Source organism: Canis lupus, chromosome 1 (assembly GCF_048164855.1).
Source record: "Canis lupus baileyi chromosome 1, mCanLup2.hap1, whole genome shotgun sequence".
NCBI lineage: Eukaryota > Metazoa > Chordata > Mammalia > Carnivora > Canidae > Canis > Canis lupus.
Window position 1 is genome coordinate 19,791,782 of NC_132838.1, and position 25,492 is coordinate 19,817,273.

General features: G+C 36.3%; 1 protein-coding gene and 1 long non-coding RNA gene across 7 annotated transcripts in view; one reads left to right on the forward strand and one right to left on the reverse strand.

The window, feature by feature from the left end:
- Positions 1-25,492, reverse strand: part of WDR7 (WD repeat domain 7) — a 353,105-nt gene that overhangs the window by 243,517 nt on the left and 84,096 nt on the right. For all 6 annotated transcript variants that reach the window (XM_072822456.1, XM_072822427.1, XM_072822446.1 and 3 more), the window contains 2 exons: positions 8,199-8,968; positions 6,418-6,506 (listed from right to left, as the gene is read on the reverse strand). In XM_072822456.1, coding sequence (XP_072678557.1) covers positions 6,418-6,506; positions 8,199-8,968 — 859 coding nt within the window. The remainder of the gene's footprint in view (positions 1-6,417; positions 6,507-8,198; positions 8,969-25,492) is intronic.
- Positions 17,549-19,643, forward strand: LOC140631168 (uncharacterized). Its single transcript, XR_012028805.1, has 3 exons — positions 17,549-17,989; positions 18,835-19,005; positions 19,234-19,643. It is a non-coding gene; the product is annotated as an uncharacterized lncRNA (long non-coding RNA).

Sequence of the window (25,492 nt, forward strand, 5' to 3'; positions counted from 1 at the left end):
AACTTGAAGACATGGCAACATAAACTACCTAATGAAAACACAGAGAGGGAAAAAAATTCCAAAAATAAAGCACCAGTGTTCTATGAAACAACTTCAAGTGGCAAATATGTATAATTTGAGTTCACTAAAGAGAGAAGAGAGGAAAAGAGAATATTGGGAGACTGACAGATTCAAACCTAACCATGTCAACAACCACATTAAATGTAAATGGTTTAAATACTACAGTAAAAAAGCAGGCCATATTACCTATAAGAAACACACTTAAAATATAAAACCCAAAATGGGTAAAAAGAAAACAGGAAAATATATATCATGCTAATAACAATAACCAAAAATGCTGAAATGGCTATATTGTTATAAACAAAATAGATTTTTTTTCTAAAAAATATTTATTTATTCATGAGACACACAGAGAGAGAGAGGCAGACACAGGCAGAGGGAGAACCAGGCTCCCCATAAAAAGCCTGATGTGAGACTCGATCCCAGGACCCTGGGACTATGACCCAAGCCAAAGGCAGATTCTCAACCACTGAGCTACCCAGATGCCCCAACAAAGTAGATTTTCAAAGCAAAAGATATTATCAAATATAAGAAGTCATTTCATATGACAAAAATTTTTAAAAATCAGTAAGAAATAACAATTCTAAAGGTTTATGTACCTAGTAGGAGAATTTTATAACACATGAAGCAAAAACTAATAAAAAGGGCAGCCCCCGTGGCCCAGCAGTTTAGTGCTGCCTTCATCCTAGGGCATGATCCTGGAGATCTGGGATCGAATCCCACATCAGGCTTCCTGCATGGAGCCTTCTTGTGTCTCTGCCTCTCTCTCTCTCTCTCTCTGTCTCTCATGAATAAATAAAATCTTTAATAAAAAAACTAATAAAAATGCAAGGAAGAATAATTACATCCACAATCATTGGCAGACTACTCAGGAGAAAAGAAAAATCACAAACTAAGTAACAGAAATGAGAGAAGGGATACCATTTCAAATCCTACAGACATGATATTAAAAGAAAAGAGAATATTAAATTTTGCCAATAACTTTGACACAAACTTCCAAAATTCACCCAAGATGTAATAATAAAACATCTAAATAACCCTGTATCTATTAAAACATCTAAATTTGTAGTTAAAACCCTTCCCATAAAGAAAATTCCATACCCATATACTTTCACTAGTGAATTAGATCAATAAGGAATAATATCAATTCTACACAAACCTTTCCAGAAAATATTAAAAAAAAACAAAAAACAAAAACAAAAACAGGATAACATCCTAACTCCTGTGAGACCAGCATTATTCTGTTACCAAAACTGAACAAATAACATTAACAGATATGAAAACTGTAGACCAAAATCCTTCATAAACAAAACATAAACTCTTAACAAATTTTAGCAAGTTACATTCAACAATCTATAAGAATAAATTCAACATGATGAAGTGTGGTCTACTCTAGGATCTCAAGATTGTTTTAAAATTCAAAAGTTCACAAAAAAATAAAATAAAATAAAATTCAAAAGTTCATGTATTTTGTCTTAAGAAAATAAAGGAGAAAAATCATCAACTAATTTCAACAGATACAGAAAAATTATCTGACGAAATCTAACATCCATTCATAGTAAAAAAAAAAAAAAAAAAAACTCAGCAAACTAGGAATACAGGAGAACTCTCTTAACATCCATCTCCTAAGAAAAACCTACAGCTAACATCAAACTTAAATAAAGACTGGATGCTTTATCCCATGGATTGAGAATGAAGCAAGGATGTCTGCTCTAACTTCTTCAATTCAACATTATTCTCTAACTCCTTACCTGTGCAATAAGGTAAGAAAAATAAAATGGAAACTGACTGAAAAGAAGAAAAACTGTCTTTATTCACAGATAACATATTTTGGACATATACTCCAAAGGAAGAAGGGCTAAAAACTGGCAAGCAACCATCCATCTTAGAAAGTTAAAAATAAATAGCTTATTAACTCCAAAAAAACACAGGAGGAGACTTCAGTGAAATAGGAAAAAATATGCACTAGAAAGGATAAAAAGCCACAAAGGATTCATTAAAATAACTAATAATATTCATAAGTCACTGATGAGACTGATCAAGAAAATATAAAGAGAAGACACAAATCACAAATGATTAACATAAGGAATAAAAATGGTGGTACCAATACAGATATTAAATAAATTTAAAAGATAATATATTTTCAAATGACAAATTTAAAAGAATAAAATTGCTAAATATGTACTATGTAGTGAAATTGACACAAGAAGAAACAGAAAAACTGAAGTGTCAGATGACAGTGAAAGAGATTAAACCTATAATTTAAAAACTTTCTACAAAGAAACCTCTAGATCTAAATCCAGCAAATTCCACTGCACATTTATGGAAGAAATAATGCCAATCTTGTATAAATTCTACCTGAAACAGAAAAAGAGAAAAGATTCCTTAATCCTAACACTTTATACATTAGAAGAAAGGAAAACTAGGGCATTTGGGTGGTTCAGTTAGGCATCTAACTCTTGATCTCAGGGTTATGAGCTCAAGCCCTGCACTGGGTTCCATGTCAGGCATGGAGCCAAAGGAAAAGACAAAAAAAAAAAAAAAAAAGGAACAGGAAGAGGAAGAAGAGAAAACTTTTTCCTGAATAAAAAATATTAAACCAAATTCAACAACATATAAGGTGATAATACATCACAACAGAGTAAAAGGAAAAATTACATTATCATCTTGATGCAGAAAAAGCATGCTAAAACTCAACAGACTTTGATAATAAACATTTAGCAAAGGAATAATGGAGAGTTAATTTCTTAAAATTCAGAGAAAGACAATTATCTTATGATCTAAGTCATCTATGGAATTTCAAAAGCAGAACAGAGGATGATAGGGGAAGATAGGGAAAAAATAAAAAGACGAAATCTGAGAGAGAGACAAACCAAAGAGGCTTTTTTTTTTTAATTTTTATTTATTTATGATAGTCACACGGGCGGGGGGGGGAGAGACATAGGCAGAGGGAGAAGCAGGCTCCATGCACCAGGAGCCCGACATGGGATTCGATCCCGGGTCTCCAGGATCGCGCCCTGGGCCAAAGGCAGGCGCTAAACCCCTGCACCACCCAGGGATCCCCCAAAGAGGCTTTTAATCATAGGAAACAAACCAAGGGTCATTGGAGGGGAGGGAGGTGGGGGGATGAGGGGATAGGATAACTGGGTGATGGACATCAAGGAGGCCACATGATTTAATGAGCACTGAGTATTATATAAGATTGATGAATCACTGACCTCTACTTCTGAAACCAATAATACATTATATGTTAATTAACTGAATTTAAATAAAATTTAAAAATTATCTGCAAAAAAGCATACAGGAAAATATAATAATTATGAAAGCTTTCCCTTTCCAAAGGGAAAATGTTGGGAATATAAAAAGTAGCCTACATGATTGTCCATATAGTCAAAGTAATCCACAAATAAAGTATTACAAATAATGGGTGAATTTTAGCATGACTGCTAAAGGTCACCATACAAAAATCATCTGCATTTCTTTGCCAGAGGCACAGAAAACAAAATCCAATACCAGTTACAAGAATATTTTTTAAATCTCTAAGAAAAAAATCTAAATAAAACGTATATAAGGCATCTTAACAGAAAACTATAAAGGAGTTACAACAGCTAAATAAGATCTAAATAAAGGAATATACTGAGTTGAATACATTGAGTATATTGAATGAATGAATGCCACAAAGATATTAATTCTCCCCAAACTCACCTATAAATTCAATAAAACTGCAGTTGAAATCACAATAGGTTCTTCTAACAATTGAGAAACTGGTTCTAAACTGATGATTGAGAAATTCAAAGAAACAAGAATAGCCATGACATTTTTTTTAAGAATAAAGTGGGAAGACTTGATCTACCGAATACCAAGTCTTACCATTAAGCTACAGTAATTAAGGCACATGGAAACACAAGCAAATCAATGGGCTCAAACAGCCCCAGAAACAGATCACGTAGAAGAACATTTTATTTATGACAAGGATAGCACTGCAAAGCAGTGGGGAATGACTCATCTTTTTAATAAATCATGCTGGACCAATCTGGTATTGTGTGGAGGGGAAAAAAAAAAAGTAAACAGGACCCCTGCTTCCCATTATACCCAAAAATGAATTCTAGGCAGATTATAGATCTAAATAAAAAGGGCAAAACAATAAAGCTTCTAAAATAGAAGACTATCCCCATGATATCAGGGTAGGGATATCAGGGTAATTTCTTAAACAGGACACAAAAATATTAATCATAAATGAAAAATTGATATATTAGATTCCATTGAAACTGAAAGATGCTGAATTTCAAAGATAGTGAAAGGCAAATAAATATTTGCAATACATAAGACAAAAGGTTCATATCAAGGACAGTCACAGATCAACCCTTAGAAGTCATTTTTTTTTAAAAGACAACCTAATAGACAGAAGAGTTGAATACGCACGTCACAGAAGAACATAGAGAAAAGAACAATAAACATACCAAAAAAGCATTCAACCGTAATGGGAAATGGGGAATGTAAATTAAGCACATGAGAGAAAACTACATATACATCAAAATGGCTAAAGTGAAAGAGATGGTAAATATTCAGGGTTGGCTGGCCCATCTCATCAGTGGTGTATCAGAGTTCTTCCCATTCTATATCCCAGCCAACCCAGTATTTTCCATCTTTTTTACTTTAGCCATTTTGATAAATATTAAGTCACTCAGGAAAATATGATAGTATTATCTGCTTAGGTTTAAGATAAACATATGCAGAAATTCCCCTTTTAGTTAAAGACACAACAGAAATACTTATAATGTACACAAAGATTCAAATGCAAGAACATTTGCAGAATTATGAAAAACACTGGAAATAATTCAAATGTCTACTGATAGGAAAATGGATGAAGAAACTGTGGTCTCCTCATTCCACAGAATACTATACAGCAATAAATGAACAATGAAAATGAGTAAACTTCAGTCAAATGCAACATCGTCAATAAATCTCACAAGAGAAGCCAAACACAAAAGAACACATACTCCATGACTGACTGAATTCATATAAAATTCAAAGCACAGAAAAACTAAACTATAGTATTTAGGAATTTAAACTTAGATGGTGTAACTATAAAGTAAAGAAAGGAAGTGATTTTCCAAAAGTCAAGAGAGTAGTTACCTTTGGAAGGAGGCATACAATGATTGGGAAGAACACACTGGCAACTTCCGGCAGGATAACAATGTTCGAATTCTTATCCAAGGACATAGTTACAAGGAAGGTAGGCATGTAAAAGTCACTGAGCTACATTTTTCTGTTTTGCGCCCTTTTCTATAAATATATTTCACACGTACACAAGTATAAAAAGTTATCTAACCAAACCTTTTCTATAACATACAATCATTTCATAATAGTTTATATAAATTTCAATCAGAGGAAGGGTAACAAAGGGGTGAGCATGTGGGGTTAGATGAATGATGGGAGTGGGGTAGAGAATGTGGGAGCTTATCTTCCATAATGAGAAGCCAAAAGACAGTGCCTAAAACTGAAAATCAGGCATATATTTAAAGATATTAAAGTAAATACCAAATAATAAGCTAAGAAAGAGAAAAGGACTTGTTCTAGGGAAGAGATAAATTGTAAAAAGCAAAACAATTTTAAAACTTAAAACAAAAACAAAAACCTATGGAAAAAAGAAGACCCTAAAGTCATCACCTACAAGCAAAACCTTCAGCATCCCTTCTCTTGCTCATTTCTTCATTTCTATCACATTCTGAGAGAGTCAGCATTAACTCTCCACCTGAAGGAAAGCTCTCTAAGCAGAAATGACCCCCCACCCTCCAACTCTGGTTGCTTCATTTGCCACTCTTGTAATGAATATAAAAGATAATAATGGAAGAAAAAATCAACTTTCTCTTATATCCGCTAATGAAAAAGAAAGCTGTAGACAAAAATTAAGGTATATAATGATGTAAATAAAGGAAAGATTTCCACTTGTGGATTACAAGGCATGAACTACTGGCAAACAGTAGAATAGCTACAGTATGAAAATATGAATTTAAACATTTCTAAATGTAGTTTAAAACAGGTATAACTTTTAGACTCAAGATACACACAATTAACGCACTAGTGTTGTCGAGTTAAGGTGCCCTAATGCATAAAAATTAGGTCAAAGACAGTACAATAAAATTATGTGAAATATGTTCATTTATCAATTTCTAAATAAATCTGATTTATTTTTAACTGACATCTTAATTATCCATATTTACATCTGGAATATAACAACTTTTCTCTCTTTTAACAATCTGAGACAAACAAATGTTATGATTATACATTAGCTAAGCCTCTTCAGTTTCTACAGCTGAAATGTCAGGTCAATTACTTAATAAGATTTAATTTTACCTTGTTTAATCTGTCCTTGTACAACATTACTGGATGTTGGAGGGGAACCCCTTGCCTTAGAAAGGTCTGGGGTGCTTGGTCGAGGTGGCCTTTAAAAAGAAGAAAATACACGTATATATACATTCATACTTTCAAGAACCATTTAAAATATTAAACTTTCTAGTTCCAAATGAACTGCAAAAGAAACACGTATGGAACATTTTCAATTTACTATTCCAAAAAGATCTTTTTTTCCCTCTTTTTCATCTATTAACATTTTCCTTTCCTATTTTTAATATATTAAATGATTAGCAAACATCAAGTAAAAATTTTACATCTATAATTTGTGGTTTATACTAATTTAAGAAATATTTCTGAGCAGTTTAATATACTACCACTTGACAAATATCATAATTAGTCCTTCATTCTTCAATATTAGCATGCTGAGATTTCGGCCCTCCCTATATCATTAGTCCAAATGAATTCATGAATACACTGAGCCTAAAAGAATTCATCCTTAAAATCTGAAAAAGGTAATAAGGCATCAGGAATCTTGGACTCCAGAGGCAATGTGCCTCATTTTGAATTCTACTGATACCACTTAACTACACCTGTGTGATCTTGGGCACATTACTTAATCTCTGTGTCTCAATTTTCTAATCTGTAGTAAAAAGATAATAACAGTATCTATCTCATAGGGTTAAGAGCATTAATGAAATACTATCTATAAAGTACTTACAAACAGAACCAGATACAAGGTAAGTACTACTTAAGTATTTGATTATTTAAAATTTCTCAAAATGACCAACTCTCAATAAAGTATAATAAAATCACAGTTTAAAAAGTTGTCTTGGGATCCCTGGGTGGCGCAGCGGTTTGGCGCCTGCCTTTGGCCCAGGGCGCGATCCTGGAGACCCAGTATCGAATCCCACATCGGGCTCCCGGTGCATGGAGCCTGCTTCTCCCTCTGCCTGTGTCTCTGCCTCTCTCTCTCTCTCTCTCTCTCTCTGTGACTATCATAAATAAATAAATTAATTAATTAAAAAAAATTAAAAAAAATAAAAAAGTTGTCTTCATGACTTCTGAAAATAGGTAATAACAAATCAGGTTAGATATTCCTGAAATATTAAAATGTACTCTCCTACAATTAAAAAAATTGTTTTCTCTCTTCCAATTGAAATTTTCTGATCACACTTTTCACAAAATTCTAATCACTGAACACCTATCATTCATTACATATAAACCATAAAGTATTTCAACCAAATATACATTTTGAATGAAATGTCAATGCAAACTTTAAGTATACAATTCTAAGATTCTATTTACTGAAGAGTTAGTCTATAATTCACTTATTTTTCTTAAGATTTTTAATTTATTTATTCATGAGACACAGAGAAAGAAAGGCAGAGACAGAGGGAAAAGTAGGCTCTATGCCGGGAGCCTGACGTGGGACTCGATCCCAGAACTCCAGGATCTTGCCCTGGGCAGAAGGCAGGCACTCAACCATTGAGCCACCCAGGCATCTCTATTAATTCACTTGTTAAGCTTAACTGGTATCTATGCCCTCATTCCAAAATTGTTTTTAAATAGCTAAGTAGTATGTTTGAGTAAAGATTAAACTATATAATTTTATCATGCTTTAAATCATGCACGTTGTGTTTTAAAATTTCAAGGGGAAACACTGAGATGACACAAAAACGCTAAGGTGGGCAGAGCCAAAAAAAAAAAAAAAACAGTGAGAAAAATAAAACAGGTTTTATTCTTTTTTTAAAAAAAAATGTGAGAATAAAATCAAATCACACCTGGTAGGACCCTTCTTCATATGATCACCAATAAAAGTTGCATTGGTCATGCTCATTAACGTATTTGCCAAAGATATGATAGACAGGAGATGTTGTGTGGTGACAGCTCGGGATACTCCGTAAGTTCCCTTTCCTACGCTCTCAGTTGCTGGCAGCTTCCTTCCTATTTCTGCTTTCTCATGTGACAGTTTACAAGTGGGCTGATTATAGCCAGGAAGCATCAGGGACATATGACCTCCTCTTGATAGGAGACCAAAAGATACTGTACAATGCGGTTTCAGCATGCCAAGGCGATCAAGACAAACTTCATCCAGAACTTCATTTAAACCCCAGGCATGAAGACAGGACATGAACAATTTTGCCGTGTCCATCGTTAAATTATATTCTAATAGGGTTAATGGTTTAGATTTGCTGGCCCGATACTCTGGATCACTCTCTTCTCTTCTCTGCCTCATCATCTCCTCGTCCTCCTCTTCATCATCAAGGAGATGTTCCTTTATGTTCTCTTTGATAGTTTCTTTCACTTGTTGGAAGAGAACTGCTGCTCGTTTTCCAGTTAGAAAAGAGCCCCCTTTGTCTGAACTGCCAGATGCTTTTTGCAAATTCTCTGGGGAAATAAGCGCAGTATTCGGCCTAGAGGCTTCTTCAGTCAGGAGTTGAATAATCAACGCTTCCACATCAAAGAAAAGCACATGTATGTCCGGGTCTGTTAGGTTTGTCTTTATTGCTTGAACCATCAGGGAGTTATGAGAATATTTAGGCAAATTTCCCTGTAATAAACATTTTTAAAAAATGGTTATAATATGAAGTGTTTAATTGCATACATTCATTAATGAGTAATAGAGGAATTTGAATGCTTATTAGACTGTCTTTTTAGGTACCTCTATCTTTAAAAGTAACACGTGAACTTTGCCACGTAGCAGCACATAAAAGATATGAATTTATACAAGAACTTTATACTGAAACAATTATAAAATGGTCAATTTTTAAAAAACAAGAAAAATGTTTTATTGAAGCAGGTAGTCTTTTTTACTCATAGAAGTGATTAAAGTGTGTTTCAAACACCTGTAAGCAAATTCTCTTTCTGCGAATGAACTACTGGTCCATCTGAAAGAATCCACTTATCATGGCTACTCACCCCTTTAAGTTGCTGTACCATCAAATTCCTCCTTTTTCTACTTTACCTTCACTCTCTGTTGACAGATTCTTTTCCCTCAATAGAGAACATGCTCAAGTTTACATAAATTCTAACAAGAAGTGTTATCCTTTAACCATGCTCCCTCTTCTACTGACCTCTCTCCCCCCACCTCTACTGCCCCTTTTAACCAAATGTACAGAAAGTAGTAAGCTAATCCAAGGAAACACTCTTTGCAGTATCTGACATTCTTATTTTTGTTGGGTGAGTGAGAGAAAACCCTAAGTGGAAAAAAAAGTTAAAAGCCACCTCTCTGGGCTTCCCTTCCCAGTGAACCTTCTAATTCTGACCATTCTACTCAGCAGTCAGCAAACCTGAAAAGTCATCCTACTCCCACATTAAGACTAACACCTGTGGCTCCCTAATTTCCATCATCAGAAGGACCAACCTCCTGGAGTTTCAATCCTCTACTTAAAACAGCTTGTATCTAGATGTCCCATAGCACCTCACAGTCTAAATGTCCTTATGTCCACGATGCCACTGAACCCGCTGTGCCTCCCAGACCATCAGTGGAGAATCATTCCTCTTCCATTCTATCCCCACTATCACTGTACCACATTTGGACACTTATTTTCTCCTCTCACTAGTGTTCACTGCCTCTAGTCTCTACTCCAACACAACTCCACAGAGCCACAAAAGCACAAATCCAACCACATCACTCTTCTGCCAAAAAGCTGTCATTCTCACGGGTTATGAAGAGAAATGGAGAATACAAATTAAAAGCTAAATCAAAATATAGGTGAATATATCTGATCTCAAGATGAGAAAGAGCTTTTGAAACTCTTAAACTCTTAAATTTAAAATTCACTACTATAAAAATATTAAAAAGAAATCAGAAAATGTCCCAGAAATAAGACTGAAAGAGTTACAATCTATATAAATATTTCTTAAAATCGGCAAGAAAAATACTAATGCCCAAGTAAGAGGGAGAATACCATAAAGATCAAGGACAATTCACAGTAAAAGAAACAGAGAGTCAATAAATATAGGGAAAAACCAGCTCAAACTAGTTGTCAAGGAAATAACTGTTAAAATAACTACAAGATATCATTTATAAAATTAGCACACAGTAACACTAAAAACTACTTAGATCAGGAGTACAATGAAAATCAAACCCACACACTGCTGGCGTGAATTTAAATAGCAGCCTTTTAGAAGAGCAGTGTGGCAAAATACATTGCAAGGCTTTAGTCAGTTTGATCCAGTGCATTTATTTCTAGAACTCTCTCCTAAATAATCAGAAATACTGACATGGATTTATGTACAAAGATGTTCAGTGAAATGGTAGCCATTATTTTAAATTGAAGCCTAAATAATCTAACAATAAGGAAAGATAAATAATTTAAGTGTAGCCATATAGTAGAATAAATACTGCAATCACTACAAATCATGCTTTCTGGGCACATTTAACCACATGGCAAAATTTCCTGTTCCAATTTTTTATATATATATTTTATTTATTTGAAAGAGAGGGAGAGAATGTATGCACAAATACGTGCAAAAGGAGGGGAGCAGAGAGGAGCAGAGGGAGAGAAAGAGGCACACTCCTCACTGAGCAGGGACCAACTCGAGGCTGGATCCCAGGACCCTGAGCTGAAGCAAATGCTTAACCGACTGAGCGAATGAGGAACCCCTCCTGTTCGAATTTTAAGTGAGATAAAATTACACACACACACACACACACACACACACACACACACACACACACAGTGTGGCTCTGATTTCATTTATTTAATGCTTAAGTATGTATCTGACCATGGTGAGAAACACTGGGAAGAAATACATGAATATATTTGTAATTATATTTTGTGATGGAATTATAGAATATTTTTTTCTTTATATTTCCCTATATTTCTTATGGTATACAGTCAATATATATGATTTTCATAATCAGAAAATATGACTCCAGGATAAAATACAAAATCCTTCAGCACAACATTCAAGGCCCTTTACAGTCTGATACCAAATATTTTTCCAGCTTTAACAAACAAGCTCTCATACCATAACCACAGTCCCCTATCCATTAATCGTTTTACATATTCCTTTGCGCAAAATATTCTTCTTTGTTCTGTTCTCATCCCTTCTCTTCCACCAAGACCCTAATTCTTCCAAGGAAAATTAGTCCACAATGAATCCAGCTCCCATAACATTTTATATCTACTATACATCACAAACACATATGCCTTGGCTGTGTTGATATAGTTAGGTATTTTATATATTTACATTTTCCTGTACTCTATGGGAACTAACTATGTAACTAACTATGTCTTACTCGTCTTATGTAAGACAGAATACCTGGCAGAATGAACAAAGGACATCATTAAAAATTTATAAAATTATTTTAAATTGTTAATCAACTCTTCCACCATAAAATTATAACCAATTCCCGTAACTGGTTTTTCTTCTGTCTCAATCTTCGTCCCATCTGACTATGTTTCTTCCTAGCTGAAGAGGCTTCAATAGCACTTTCTAATCCAAGGATACAATCTCTGCAAAGCAAACACTTCTCTGCAAAGCCCAAAATATCCTCTAAAATATATTGCTGCCTACTCCTCCAATTTCATCTCTACCCACAACACCTATATCTTCTACTACAGCCCAATTAAATCACTTGTATCTTTTTTCTTTTGGATTTTTTAAAATTTATTTGAGAGAGTGCAAGCATGAGGAAGAGGAGGAAGAGGAGGAGGAGGAAAGGGAGAAGCAGACTCCCGGCTGAGCAGAGAGTTCGATGTAGGGCTTGATCCCAAGACCCCAGGATAATGTCCTAAGTCAATGGCAGATGTCTAAATGACCGAGCCACCCAGGCGCCCCTAAACCACTTGTATCTTCCAGAACCATGCAGTGTCACATGTTTATGCTTTTGCTTATGCCAGGATGATGCTCCTTTCTCATTCTCCTTACAACCGCTTAAGTCAAATTTTACCCATCCTTCAAGAGGCATTTCCCAAATGTTAACTAGATTTCCCATGGTGATCATTCTACAATATATACAAATACCGAATCATCACGTTGTAAACCTGAAACTAATGTAATGTTGTACGTCAATTATATCTCAATTAAAGAAAAATGTAAAAAAAGTCTCAAGTGGCTGCTCTTTCAAAAATTATTTCCATAATTATTATTAATTCTGCCTCCTTTGCTTAAACCTCTGCTCTGAACTGAATCAGTTTAAAGGAAAGTGGGAAATAATTTCTATACCACAGCTGAAGAATCTAAAGAGTATAATATAAATTTATAGTATATAAAATATGACTTAAAAAAAATCCAAGACCTGCATTTTATTCCCATATTTAATTCATTTGTTAGGCATTCGCCTGTGTTTGTGCAAGATACTGGAGATACAAAGGCAAATAAGATGACTTTCTAGTCATGGAATTCAAACCTCACAAATAATGAATGACATGTAAAGACACTATGACAACACAGTAGGAATGGTCCTCTAAAGAGAGGAGGATTGCAAGGTACAATAAGGGACACAACAGAGAAAGCACCAACTCCACCTTGGGTGACCAGGGAGAGCTTCTCTGAAGGGGTAACTATGAAAGGGCAGAAAGATAGCAAAACGTAAAAAAGGATTAAGGCAGGAGACATGACAGGATGGATGTTGATGAAGCCACAGATGACCAAGAGAAAGAATGCTGACGAAGGGTCGGTTCACTGAGAGCACAGAGGTTCACACAAAGGCTTCTGAACTTCATCTTGGAGGCTCGGGAGCCATTAAAGCAGTGCTTCTCTCAGAATCATCAGGGCTATTTGTTAAAATACAGGTTCCTGGGCCTGATACCAAGCCTGGATCAGTACGAATAGACCTGGATGGATCAGAATCTGCCTAATGAGAACTCAAACAATGTCATGCAGTAAAGTTTGAGAACTATCACCTAAAAGCCTTAAGAGAGTGGAAGGACATGATCAAATTTAATTTAATAGATGTTTATCCACCAGCAATGTTGGCTGAAAAGAAGATCAGAGTCATGAATATGAATTGGGAGGAAACAGAAGCCATCCAGATGAGGGAAGATAAAAGTATGCAACAGTACTGAGAATGTAGAAGATGGGAAGGGGTGAAGAATGCGTACATTACTCTTTTATTTCTAACACCACTGTGCTTCGTATCTGTTTTTTCAAACGCTGAAGGTGTAATACAAAAATTGACGTTAATCTGAATGATAAAAGTTATTTATAATACATTATATCTAAAATATTATTGATATAAAAATTATTAATATTGATAGCTAAGTTGCTGCTATAGCCCCAGCACTATGCTGGGGAATACAGTTCATTATATCACAGAAAAAGATAAAACATTCTCTTAGATCAACTTTAGGTAGACAGACATGTCACTATGTATGAGGGAACATCACATAAAATTGAGAGCCCACCACAGTACATTAGTAAATACTGTCTTTCCAGTAAAGATCTACAAAATTCTATTAGGAGAAAGGGAGATCATTACTACCAAAAAATGTAAGATCAAACATGTTTGGTAAGGAACTTATTGAGGCAGCAAGTGTGGCCTGAAGAAAAAAGAATGCAAGAGTGAGGATACAAGGTCGGCTTTTAATCTCTCTCCTCTGATGTCAACCACATCTGGGCCCCTTTCAGCACCCCGAGATCTGCTCTGGTACTGTCTCTTTCCGGAGGTGCACCAGAAGAAAGCCCATGTGTGTGGACAACTGAAAGGTTATCTAGTGTCTGGTACCAAGATATCTGGATGTGATTGTGTGCAACTCCTCTTATCACAACCTCTCCGTGCTGATTGTGTCACTGTGGCAAAAATTACCTACAATTTACTAATTCTGCCTCCTTTGCTTAAACCTCTGCTCTGAACTGAATCAGTTTAAAGGAAAGTGGGAAATAATTTCTATACCACAGCTGAAGAATCTAAAGAGTATAATATAAATTTATAGTATAGCAAAAAAAAAAAAAAAAAAAAAAATTTATAGTATAGCAAGCCACAGTCTGAAAAAGAGAATGAAAACAGAAAGCAATAATAAAAGCAGGTGAAAATAGAGGGAGACTGAAGGGAAAAAGGAGAAAATGACTCATCCCCCCAAGCCCTGCATATGACCTCAAGTACCGGACAATGGATTTTACTGACTTACAGGCTTATTACAATAAAATGTAGATAACCAGCAAAGTTGTAAGGCAAGACTTTAGCTAAATGCATGGAGATGGCAGTTGATCACAGATACACTTGATATTCTAATATTTCACACTAAGATTAGCTACAGGCAAATGAGCAGAAATATCTATCAAACTGCAAGGATCTCTTAGCTTAATCATAAGATACACAAATCCAGAGCAAATGAATTTATTCAAATCATCTTACAGTTAACAATTTCACATATAGGCTACCTAATCCTGGAAAGTCTTTAAAAGGAATGTTAATACGCTTGTTAATATGTTTCAAATGTTAAGAACATTTGAAATGTATGCTTGCAAATTCCCTTTTACATCATCACAGCAGAAGACTAAATTCAACGAATATTTGTGGAGTGTCTATTATATGTAAGATGCTTGTAAGAAAATAAAGCCTTTGTACTTACTTGAGAAAGGGCAACAAGAAAAGCTAAATTATAAAATATATACAAATGAAACAGTCTCATTTGCTAGTAAATTTGCTAGTAAAATTCAATAGTAAGTGCAAAAGACATACAACGTACTTAAAAAGCTAGTAAGACAGATGTATCTGACATTTTCATTTTAAGGGCTAAGCCCATTACAGCTGTTATATTTTCTGTATAGAGGAAAATACAGATTTAGCCATTTCAAATACTAAATAAAGAACTTGACTTAAAATATTACATAAATGCAATAGAAAAAAAATTGTTGGATTGCTTGTTCAGCACTGCAAGTGAACCTGTAGCAATCACATTAAGAGTAGCAAGTAAAATTGTACTGCAAGTGAAAAACCCAAGGAAAATGACAGAACTATGAACAGGAGATGAATCTTTATTCAAGCCCAGCATTTTTCAGCATATCCACACACATGCATACCATAAACAGCACCCCAGCAACAAGAAAACAACAACTTACAATCTGCAGAGGAGAAAATGATGCATCCTTGTTATAACATTTATTATTATTATGTATGTGAATATATGCTAGGTTAAATCATGTCTGCTGAAACACCTGGTAGCTTTGTCCCCTAAAACCAACATTAAAATTATATTTTAAGCATATGTCATTTTATCTGATGATTTAGAAAAATTTAGAATGTTGGCAATAATTTTACTCTTGCATCATTCACTTCAGCGATTCTGATTTTTAAACTTATTTATTTCTGAATCATTTTCTAAAGTCACAGTTTTCAGGACTATTTCTAAAGTTACCTAGTAAGATAATTACTTTTCCTGAAAAAGTGTGGAGTCCAACCTATAGTACCAAATAGTACAGATTTCTACCTAAAGTTGATTTATACCAGTGAGCATTAAGCATCAGCTGATTTTGATGCTGTGTGAAGCAGATGAGTAAATAATTAAAAAAAAAAAAAAAAAAACTAATTCTAAATCTGCTTTGAAACCAGAGATCAAGGATACTAAGACTAGGAAATGTTATATATATAATCTAACACACAGAGGTACATGCGTCTATAAATAGCAACCAAGCCCTAAAATAGAATATAGGAAAAATATGTACTTGACAAATAATAATATAGCGTTTTATAAAGTAATGATTGAGGTGTCATATTTCTAATGCATGGTCTAAATAATTTTTGATTTCTTAAGTATAGTATAAAGAACTGGTTTATCACCTAAGAATATTTTGGTAGGAAAAATTAAAAATTTTATTCTTGATTATAGATAGGATATTCTACTGAATAAAGATCTTTAAAAGAATTTGATACATAATGTTAAATGCAAAAGGTTTGAATAAAAAAACACACTGATATCTTAATGTGCTTTTAAAATGTTCTAAAATTAGCCAAGGGAAAAATCCCACCATTTACTACAAAAATATATGGTTTAAATATTAATAATTTTAAGTACAGTTGACACTTGAACAACATGAAGGTGAGGGGCACAGAGTCCCCTTTTCTCCTCATGTAGAAAATCTCAGTATACTTCTGATCCCCAAGAACTTAACAATTAACAAATATATTGTATGCTATATGTATTACTGTATTCTTGCAATAAAGCTAGAAAAAAATCATAAAGAAGAAAAAACATTTATAATATTGTACCATACTGGAAAAAAAACACATATAAATTGACACAAACAGTTCAAACTCCTGCAGTTCAAGGGTCTGTTGTATTAGAAAAACGGAAGGGAGGGAGGAAGAAAGGGAAGCGATCAAGAAAATGTGTTAAGACTGAAATGGATATTTGGTGCCCTCTGCTGTTGTACTGCTGTTACTTAATACTCACAGGTTAATAAGAGTTCTTTCTCAGAAAGTTAAAATTAGACCACATTAAAAAAAAATTAGACCACATATTTATCTTAAATATTTGATTTGGAATAGGAGATTTTATGAATTGGCATGGATGACAATATACTCATTGATGTTATTTGACTTTCATGTGTTTTCATTAAAAAGCATAAACCAAAAAGGGATATTTAACCTGTTGAGAGGTTTTAAGATTTGATACTATACAATAATTTATGTCACATGACATAAATAAAATGTAAATTACCCAAAAGTTAAATATATGTATTAATATAAACACTTAGATCGTATCTTTTATAAAGATAATATCTTCTAAAGGTATTTGTATAGGTCACCGCTTACTAAATAATGTTTGAATAACAATAATATCCAAATGGTATTAATATATTAACAGATTAGAAGATTAATATATTAAAGTTCCATAACACCAGCACAAGAGAGTAAGCCGCAACTCGTCCCAAATGGCCAAGTCACCAAAGTCACAAGACCAGGAGCCATGGGGGCTGGGGCACCCCCCTCCTTCATTAGAGAAGTCTTTGTATGATTCACGTAACATCCCCTGCACCAATTCTTCTGTCTCCTAAACAGAGGAGAGAGGCTACAAACAGAGAACAGGTAACACAACAGTATTCCCTTCATTGGTAAAACAGGGACAATAAAACCCAGCTCATTTTATCTCAAATGGATGTTAAAGACACATGTGAAAGTAACTGGAGTAAAGAAACTGTAAAAAAAAAAAAAAAAAAGAAAAGAAAGAAAGAAAAAAACAAGCAAGCAAGCTGTCAAAAAAAAAATGCTCCTAGGCTAATTATCCTCCTGGGTATTCCAAATCCTTAACACATTTGTGAATGACTGAAACGAGAGGATATTCTGGAAAGCCAACTTGCTAAGAAAAAAGCTAAGACTAATAACGGCAAAATGTACAGGAGAAAAAGAAAACAGCTTTAATCCACCCACAGTCACGGTGGTGAGCAATCTCAAATTTCAAAAATACACCCAAGCAGATTCTTACCTGTTTTTCACCCTCTTCTCTCATGGCTGCCAGCCTGGCATACATCTCCCCATGCTCTCTCTGGGCACTCACTGCTCCCACCCACAGGGCACAGCGTCTTCTCTGCCTGGGATGCTCTTCTACACTTTGCCTTTTGAAACCAAGCCTCTACACAAATGACTCTCTTCAGAGAAGCCTTCCCAACATCTCATCAGGTCAGTCTTCTCCCAAGGGCTCTCTCCCACTTGGCTCATACCTTAGGTAATATAAAGCTCATCACAATTCTGCTCATGAGAGCAGGAACTCCTCAACACCAGGACCTGCTGGGTGTGGAAGTGATTCATGCCTCTCCAGCTGTTCCAGCTCAGGGACCAGCTTATACTACACACTCAAGTTGTGCAGAATGAATGAAACAATCACTCAATCAAGAGTATTAAACTAGTGCGTGCTGAATACATATTGTGCTAAATGTGTGAAAACATGTTGCCCATTTGACTTCATTACAACCTTCTTGCCTCCACTTTAATGGAAGCCAAGAGGCAAGCCAGTCCATCACACAGGTTGCAGAGCTAGTAGAGGGTTAGGATGTAGGAAGTCAGGATCATCTGGTATCTGCCAGAAATGTATTTCTAGGTATCAAGGGCTTCTCAGCATTAGTTCTGCAGAGATTTTAGTGATGGAGGTGAGGAGAGATGAATCCACTCCATATTAATCAACCTTCAAATTCTGGGTTATTCACAGTGATTGAATGAACAGTTTGTGCCAGGCACTGGAAATATAAGGAACAATATCAAACAGTCCTCCGAGATCTCAGCCAGAGATGACTTACCCCTCGTCCTCAAGGGACATCTGGCAAAGTCTGGAAACATCACTGTCAGTCACAACTGGGAGAGGGTGCTAGAGGCATCTAGTGGGTAGAGGCTGGGGATGCTGCTCAACATGCCACAGGGTACAAGACAGCTCCCAGAAAAAGAATTATCCAGCCACAAACGCCAACAGTGTTGAACTTAAGAAACCCTGACGCAGAAACAGATGTGTAAACAAACTGATCTTGTTTCAGGTACTGGTAAAAAGAATTAATACTGGGACAGAGATGTAAAGCACATGCCAGATGATCAGAGAAGATCCGAATGACTGCTAGACATGGTGGCATTACCTGAAAACTTCAGGCCTCTTTCCAGAGACAGTGGTCACAGAACTGAGGCCTGTGGGAGCACAAGGAGGTAGCCAGGTGAGTGGGAGCTAGCCAGGGGAAGCTTCCCAGGTGAAGGTGGTGGAGGAGGCACCGATATTCCAGGCCCAGCAATTGGCAAGTACTACATTTATCAAAATACAGACCAGGGAACCAAATTACAGGGCACTGTGGAAAACTGAAATCCCAATTTATGCTGACAAATCCCCTCCTTTCTTCTTTTTCCTACCTCTTTCTTCACACCCATCCACTGCCATGAGAAAACAGCACTCTCACCCAAGGCTGACTACTTCCGAGTATGAGTGTAATTATGAAAAAATGGGCATCTTCATACAAACTCAGAGAAAGATGTGTGGAAGATCACAGAAAGACCCCTGGATACATTGCCAATTCCAGGCTACTGAGAGCACAGTATGGAATTTCAACCACAACCACTACAACTAACCATACTTCCTATCCTTGGACACTGCAATGAACCGCCTCCCTGAGATGACTGTCTGATTAATATATTTCTATCCAAGGTTAACTGTAGGGCCTGCAACCCCAAGTCAGTGATTTTCAACTTATGGTCTGGATCCATGGGTGGGCAAGGGGCTTCCTAATGGATTTAAGGAGAATTCCAAGTCCAAGGGCAAATGACACAATGTTAAACATGGAAGAACCACTTAGTAAAAAAAAGTGACTTACTACAGTTACGTGTGCTAATTATGCTACAGGTGCTATTTTTATAGTTTACTATTTATAATTTGAAATTAGTAGAGGACTACAGCTTTCTAGACTTTCAGTACTAAATTCAGATGTCACACAGTCACAAGATGCAGAGCATTGGTACAAAGATTCTACTGCATATGAACATACGAAGTGCCCATAAAGGGACATTTTGATATCAGCACATCATAAGTGCTGGTTTTCGACTGCTGTTATTCTTGCTTCTAGATAAGTTCTCATTAGCTTCATTACTTTGTGGGGTTTTTTTATTTGCATCAAAGATGTTTTGCACTATTAATTTCTAAAAACAAGAATAAGACATGTTTGTCTTATTATTAAATCAGATCCTCAATCCCTGTTCCCCAATCAGCAGGCCAGAGGGCACTGCCCTCTCTTCTCACAGAGTCCTCACCCACTGAAAAGCAAGTAGTACTGGGAAAGTGGGCTTCAGGGTCTTCCGGGCTGAAGACGGAGACCATACTTGCCCTCCCAACTCCATGGCTGTCTCAACTCCAGTCCACTTCAGCTGAATGTGTCCTCACCTCAGAAATCTTGAGTGTTAGTATCTCCACACTGAGCACAATCTTCTCTCGTTCCAGATCTTCCACCTTACCTGCTCTTCCACTTTCCAGAGCAGTGGTTCACATACTGCTGCATGTTAGAGTCACATTCCCAATGTGCAGGCTGCATGAACACCAATTCAATTACAAAGCTCGTAAGGAAGAGCCAGGCACCAGTAGTTTTTAAAGATCCTCAGATGATTGCAATTTGCAACAGTTTGGGAACATTATCATAGTGGCATTCAGTTCTCGGATTCCACAATTTTTTCAAAAACTATCATCAGCCTCATCCTCTTTCACTAACAGTCCCAGAACCTCTGGTTAATCATACCAATCTCTTACAACTACCCTCAATGCCCTTTAACCTCTGAATTACAGAACTGCAATTCAGGAGCAGTAAAATTACCTTCGACTTTTTCCTGTATCTTTTGCTATAGCTAATTACAGCCCGTTACAACTACAAATTCACAGTCAATCCTCCTACTCATCCCTAGCTTCCCCTCTCCTTTCCTCATCTCCTCCTCTCTTGTCAAGTCCCTACTTGGGTTCTTACTTCCTCCCCACAAACAATCTTACCTATAACTTCTTGGAGAAATGTGAAGGTTTTAGGAATATTCTCTCTTCAACTCCCAACCCCTATGCACAGAAATATATACCCACAGAAATATATACCCACTCAGACATCCAGTCTGCCCTCCCTCTCTTCATTTCAGAAAATAAAGTTTTTCTACTCCAGGTCAAAGCCAATTGCCTTCCCTCAGCCTTTGCAATCTGCCACTCTCTCGTTCCCTGGGAAGCTATCGTCATCAATTACCTCCTCTCCTTCCTAATCTAGATGTTCCTCTCTCTACTGTCTCTTTAACCCGAATCCACAAATATTCTCACCCCTTCCAAACTGCATTTTCCTCTAGCTATTCTTTCTCCTTTCCTGATCAAACTTTTCAAAAGTATCCTACATGTGCTATTTCTATTTCCACACTTCCCATTCACTCCCAAACCCACCACACTCAAGTTTCTGCCCCCAACACCCTGAAGAGATGTTCCTGGAAAAGAGTACTGATGACCCCATTGACAAACACATTTCAGTCCTTCCAATACTGAACATTTATTGCATTTGATACAGTAATCACTCTCTACCTTTCTCAAAACTCTGGATCCCCTCAGTCTGCAAGTCAGCACCTTCTCTCGACTCTTCTCAAACTCTTCACCCTTCTCCAAATCGTTTCCACTTTCTCCCCTTAAGGTTAGTATCCCAAGAGTCTACCTCAGCCCATTTGCTACCTCTGAATAATCTCATGGGCTTCCACGGTCTTAAGTACCAAGTGTCCATTGGAGATTCCAACACCACATCCTTCCATCATATACAAAGTAACTCATCATCATACCCCACAAAACCTGTTTCTACATTCAATATTACACTCAATAGACTCAAATCCTATTTAATCACCCAGTCAGAAAACCTGTGAGTCAACCTCATCACCTGTACCTACTCACCAGGTGCTGTCAAATATCACTCCCAAACAATTCTTGAATTTATATTATTCTACATTCTCTACTATCTGTTGCACATACTTGCTCTCATTTAAATTTTGAAGGAAGGATTCTAATGCTCTTTTGTTTTTTTAAAGTATGAAAGCCAGTGAGGTAAAAAATAAAGTTTAAGCACCTTCGCATGGTAAGCATGGATCGGCCTCATTTCACACCACTTCCTGTCTCTCCTCTCTTCAATCCTCCAGCATTGCTGAACATACATGATATTCTCCACTTCTCTCTTTGCATCTGCCATCCCAGAACATATTGCAAACCCACCTCCATCCATCACCTGACTACATTCTACTCATTCTTCAACGTCCCCTCCTCCAAGAAGCCAATCCTGATCACCTCAGCAAGTCCAGGTCTCTGCAATATTTTCTGCATTTCTCACAGCTATCTCACTTACTCCACTGCATTGTATTCATCTATTTATATTTCCTGAGGGTAAGTATCATGTCTTATTCATTTTGGCTCTCCAGGGCCAAACACAGTACCTAGTAGTCAATAAATGTTTACTGAACTAGACTGATTCAATTATTTTCTAACAGAGGCTATAAAAGTCAAGAAGTTTGAAAATCTTTTATATAGTCTAATAAAGAACAGATATTTCAAGTATATTAGAAGAAATTATCTCTTACCCAAGGTACTAACACATTAATATGTAGCTACAAATATTTATATTTCTAACAAATTACTTCAAAATACCTTCAAGTTCCCAAATAAGAGTTAAATATAAAGTATCATACACAAGGGCTGGAAAGATCTGGCTATTGAAAAGGTCATAGGGTTAAATCTATCTAGTGTTCCTATTCTCTCAGCAGTCTGCCATTTGATTTATTATGTGAGATGGTAAAAGGAATTTCTCCTTCGCTGTATCTCACATACATTGCACAACAATCTAAATTTCTTCTCGAGTACAGTGTGGTTTGTTAATGTACTTCCAAGGAGAAACAAAAGTGTTCTGAAATTAAAACCATCATAGAAAAGATCATTTATTTCTTGGTTCAGAATAATATGATGAATTACACTTAATATGAACTATGAATTCCACCCATAAATCCATTGAACACCTATCACGCACAAGGCAGAGGGCCAACAAGGCACTAGAGCCACAGGGCTTGTTAAGTTTCAGTAAACGGGGGTTCCCTTATATATGTCATATTTGATGGTATTATGCAATGGTCACAGTAAATTTGGTCCTAATATATGGATCCTTAAAAAAAGGGAAGAGAACTAAAAATCCTATAATCACCAAAAAGTAAGTTCAATTAATTTGTTCAATTAAAGAATGTAGTTAGTTTTGAAAGTTTACTTTTATTCCTTAAGGTATTCATAGTAACAAACTTTGTTACCACTCAACTGGAGAAAAAGTTGGAAAAATAACCTGAGTTGGAAATCTTCAAAGCATTCATTCCAAACTCTAGGAAATATCCACACAAGATGCAAGTGCACATGGGTGCGTGCGTGTGTGCGCACGCGCGCACACACACACAACCGACATGTAGCATACATTCTACACATGAGAGTCCCATGAATGTAGGGTAAATATGGAGAGAGAATAAGGGACAACAGAATCAGGACAGAAATACGTGAACCACCTGTACAGAGAAGAGGAGAAGGAGGAAGGATTAACGTAATATGATGGATGGATTGTGGAAGGAGGATAGAGAAGAAAGAAAAGAAAGGAGGAGATAGAGCCAGGACAGCTGGATTTTGCTAACTTTCTTGACTTACTGGTGCCTGTGATAACAGCAATGTAATAACACATGTTCAGAAACTGATCCCAATTACCTTACCTATATGCCTGTGCCTAATCAATAGCCTTAAATCTTTTATATCTGTGGTTCCAAAAAAATTTTTAAGCTTATTATTCCTTAAGGAATCTCTTTCCCAAAAGCCTCACATTAAATTCTAAAATTTCATTCTAGAAATGTTTAGATACCAACTGACAACACAGAGGGAAGAAGTGGGGGAAAAAAAGTCACTAACTGTTCACTGTAAAGTCTGAAGTCCTTCTCCCTAACTACTATGTTGTGAGACTGTGGGCACAGGCAGTAGGTGAGGCAATAATGAGGAAATCTCTAGGCTAGAGTGTGTCACCTGCTGGCAGGCTAAGGATGTTCTCACATATACACTCCCTTAAATTCAAACCCACAACTGATCCAGATGGGAGTAAACATATTCACAGATATGCCTCATCTAGTTCAATTATAAATACACAATTAAAATTTAAAAACGAATGCTTAATATAATTTCTCCTTAACTAATTTATTACTGAATTTTACAATTAACATCAAGAATATAGAAGCTCTAAGGGATTCTGGAAAGATCATGACGCTGATGGCAACACGGTTACTGTATTTTTCCAAATCCTCACATAGAGAGAAAAAAGCAATTATAATAATTCAAACATATGGAGAATATTTTCAATCAAATGAGGTGACAAAATGTATCCACCAATCCCAAAATTCAAGCAGATGGAAAACAGCTACAAGACCTATCTGGTGGGCAGCCCGGGGGGCTCAGCGGTTTAGCGCCGCCTTCAACCCAGGGTGGGATCCTGGAGACCCAGGATCAAGTCCCCCATTGGGCTCCCTGCTCAGCAGGAAGCCTGCTTCAGCCTCTCCCTCTTCCTCTCCCCTTCTCCCCTGCTCGTGCTCGCTCGCTCTCCCTCTGTCAAATAAATAATCTTTAAAAAAAATATTCAGCAACAGAAAAGTACTGAGGTCAAATTATTATAATTAAAAAGAATAAGAATGAGAAGGAAAACAACAGACTTGCTAAAAGAGCATGAATATGCTGATTTCAAAACAAGCTGAAGAACATTTTTAAAATGATAGTCAACATGAAAGAACAGCATAAACGAGCATTAGAAAATTCAGAAATAAAATGACAATTCAAAAAGAATTAGAAATAAAATATCACATTAGCAATGAAGCCTCAACTGAAAGAAACACAAGAATGAATCCACACAAGCAATAATATCTCAAGAGAAGCAGAAGGTGAAAAGAAGAACAATGTTAAGGACACAAAAGAAATGATGCTCTTTCCCTTTGAAAAAAAGGTGCTAGCACACCTAAGGGGGCTTGAGGTGTGTAGGAAATTATTTACATAAAGGGTGAATTGAGCAAATACAATGGCCCCTGTCTTACGATTCTTTGACTTTATGATAGAGTGAAAGTGATACTACTCAGTGGAAACTGTACTTGGAAGTTTGACTTGTGATCTCGCCCTGGGCCAGCGACATGGGGTGGGACTCTCTCTGGTGATGGGAGAGACGACCTGGCTCCCACTCAGCCAGTGGGCATGAGGGTCAGTGGCTGACATGCTGCCAACGACCTGTGCCCATCAGCACTCTGTTTTTCATGTTCAGTGCAATATTCAATATGTTACATGAGATAAATTTAATAGTTATAAATAACCTTTGTGTGAGATGATTTTGTCCAACCGCAGGTGAATTTAAGTGTTCTGAGCACAGGTAAGGGTGGCTAAGCTAAGCTACGATGGATGTCTGGTGGGCCACATTAAATGCATTTTCAATTTAAGAGGTTTTCAATTTACAGTGGGTTTATTGGAATGTAACCCCATTGTGAGTCAAGGGACAGTAAACACTCTGAAACAATGAGAATGAGGTTTCTCACAGCTGGAGAAGAGAGTAACAGTGTATCAAGAAGGGAAGCTAGAACAAACACTGTGGTGTCTGATTAGACGTGGAAGTAACAGTG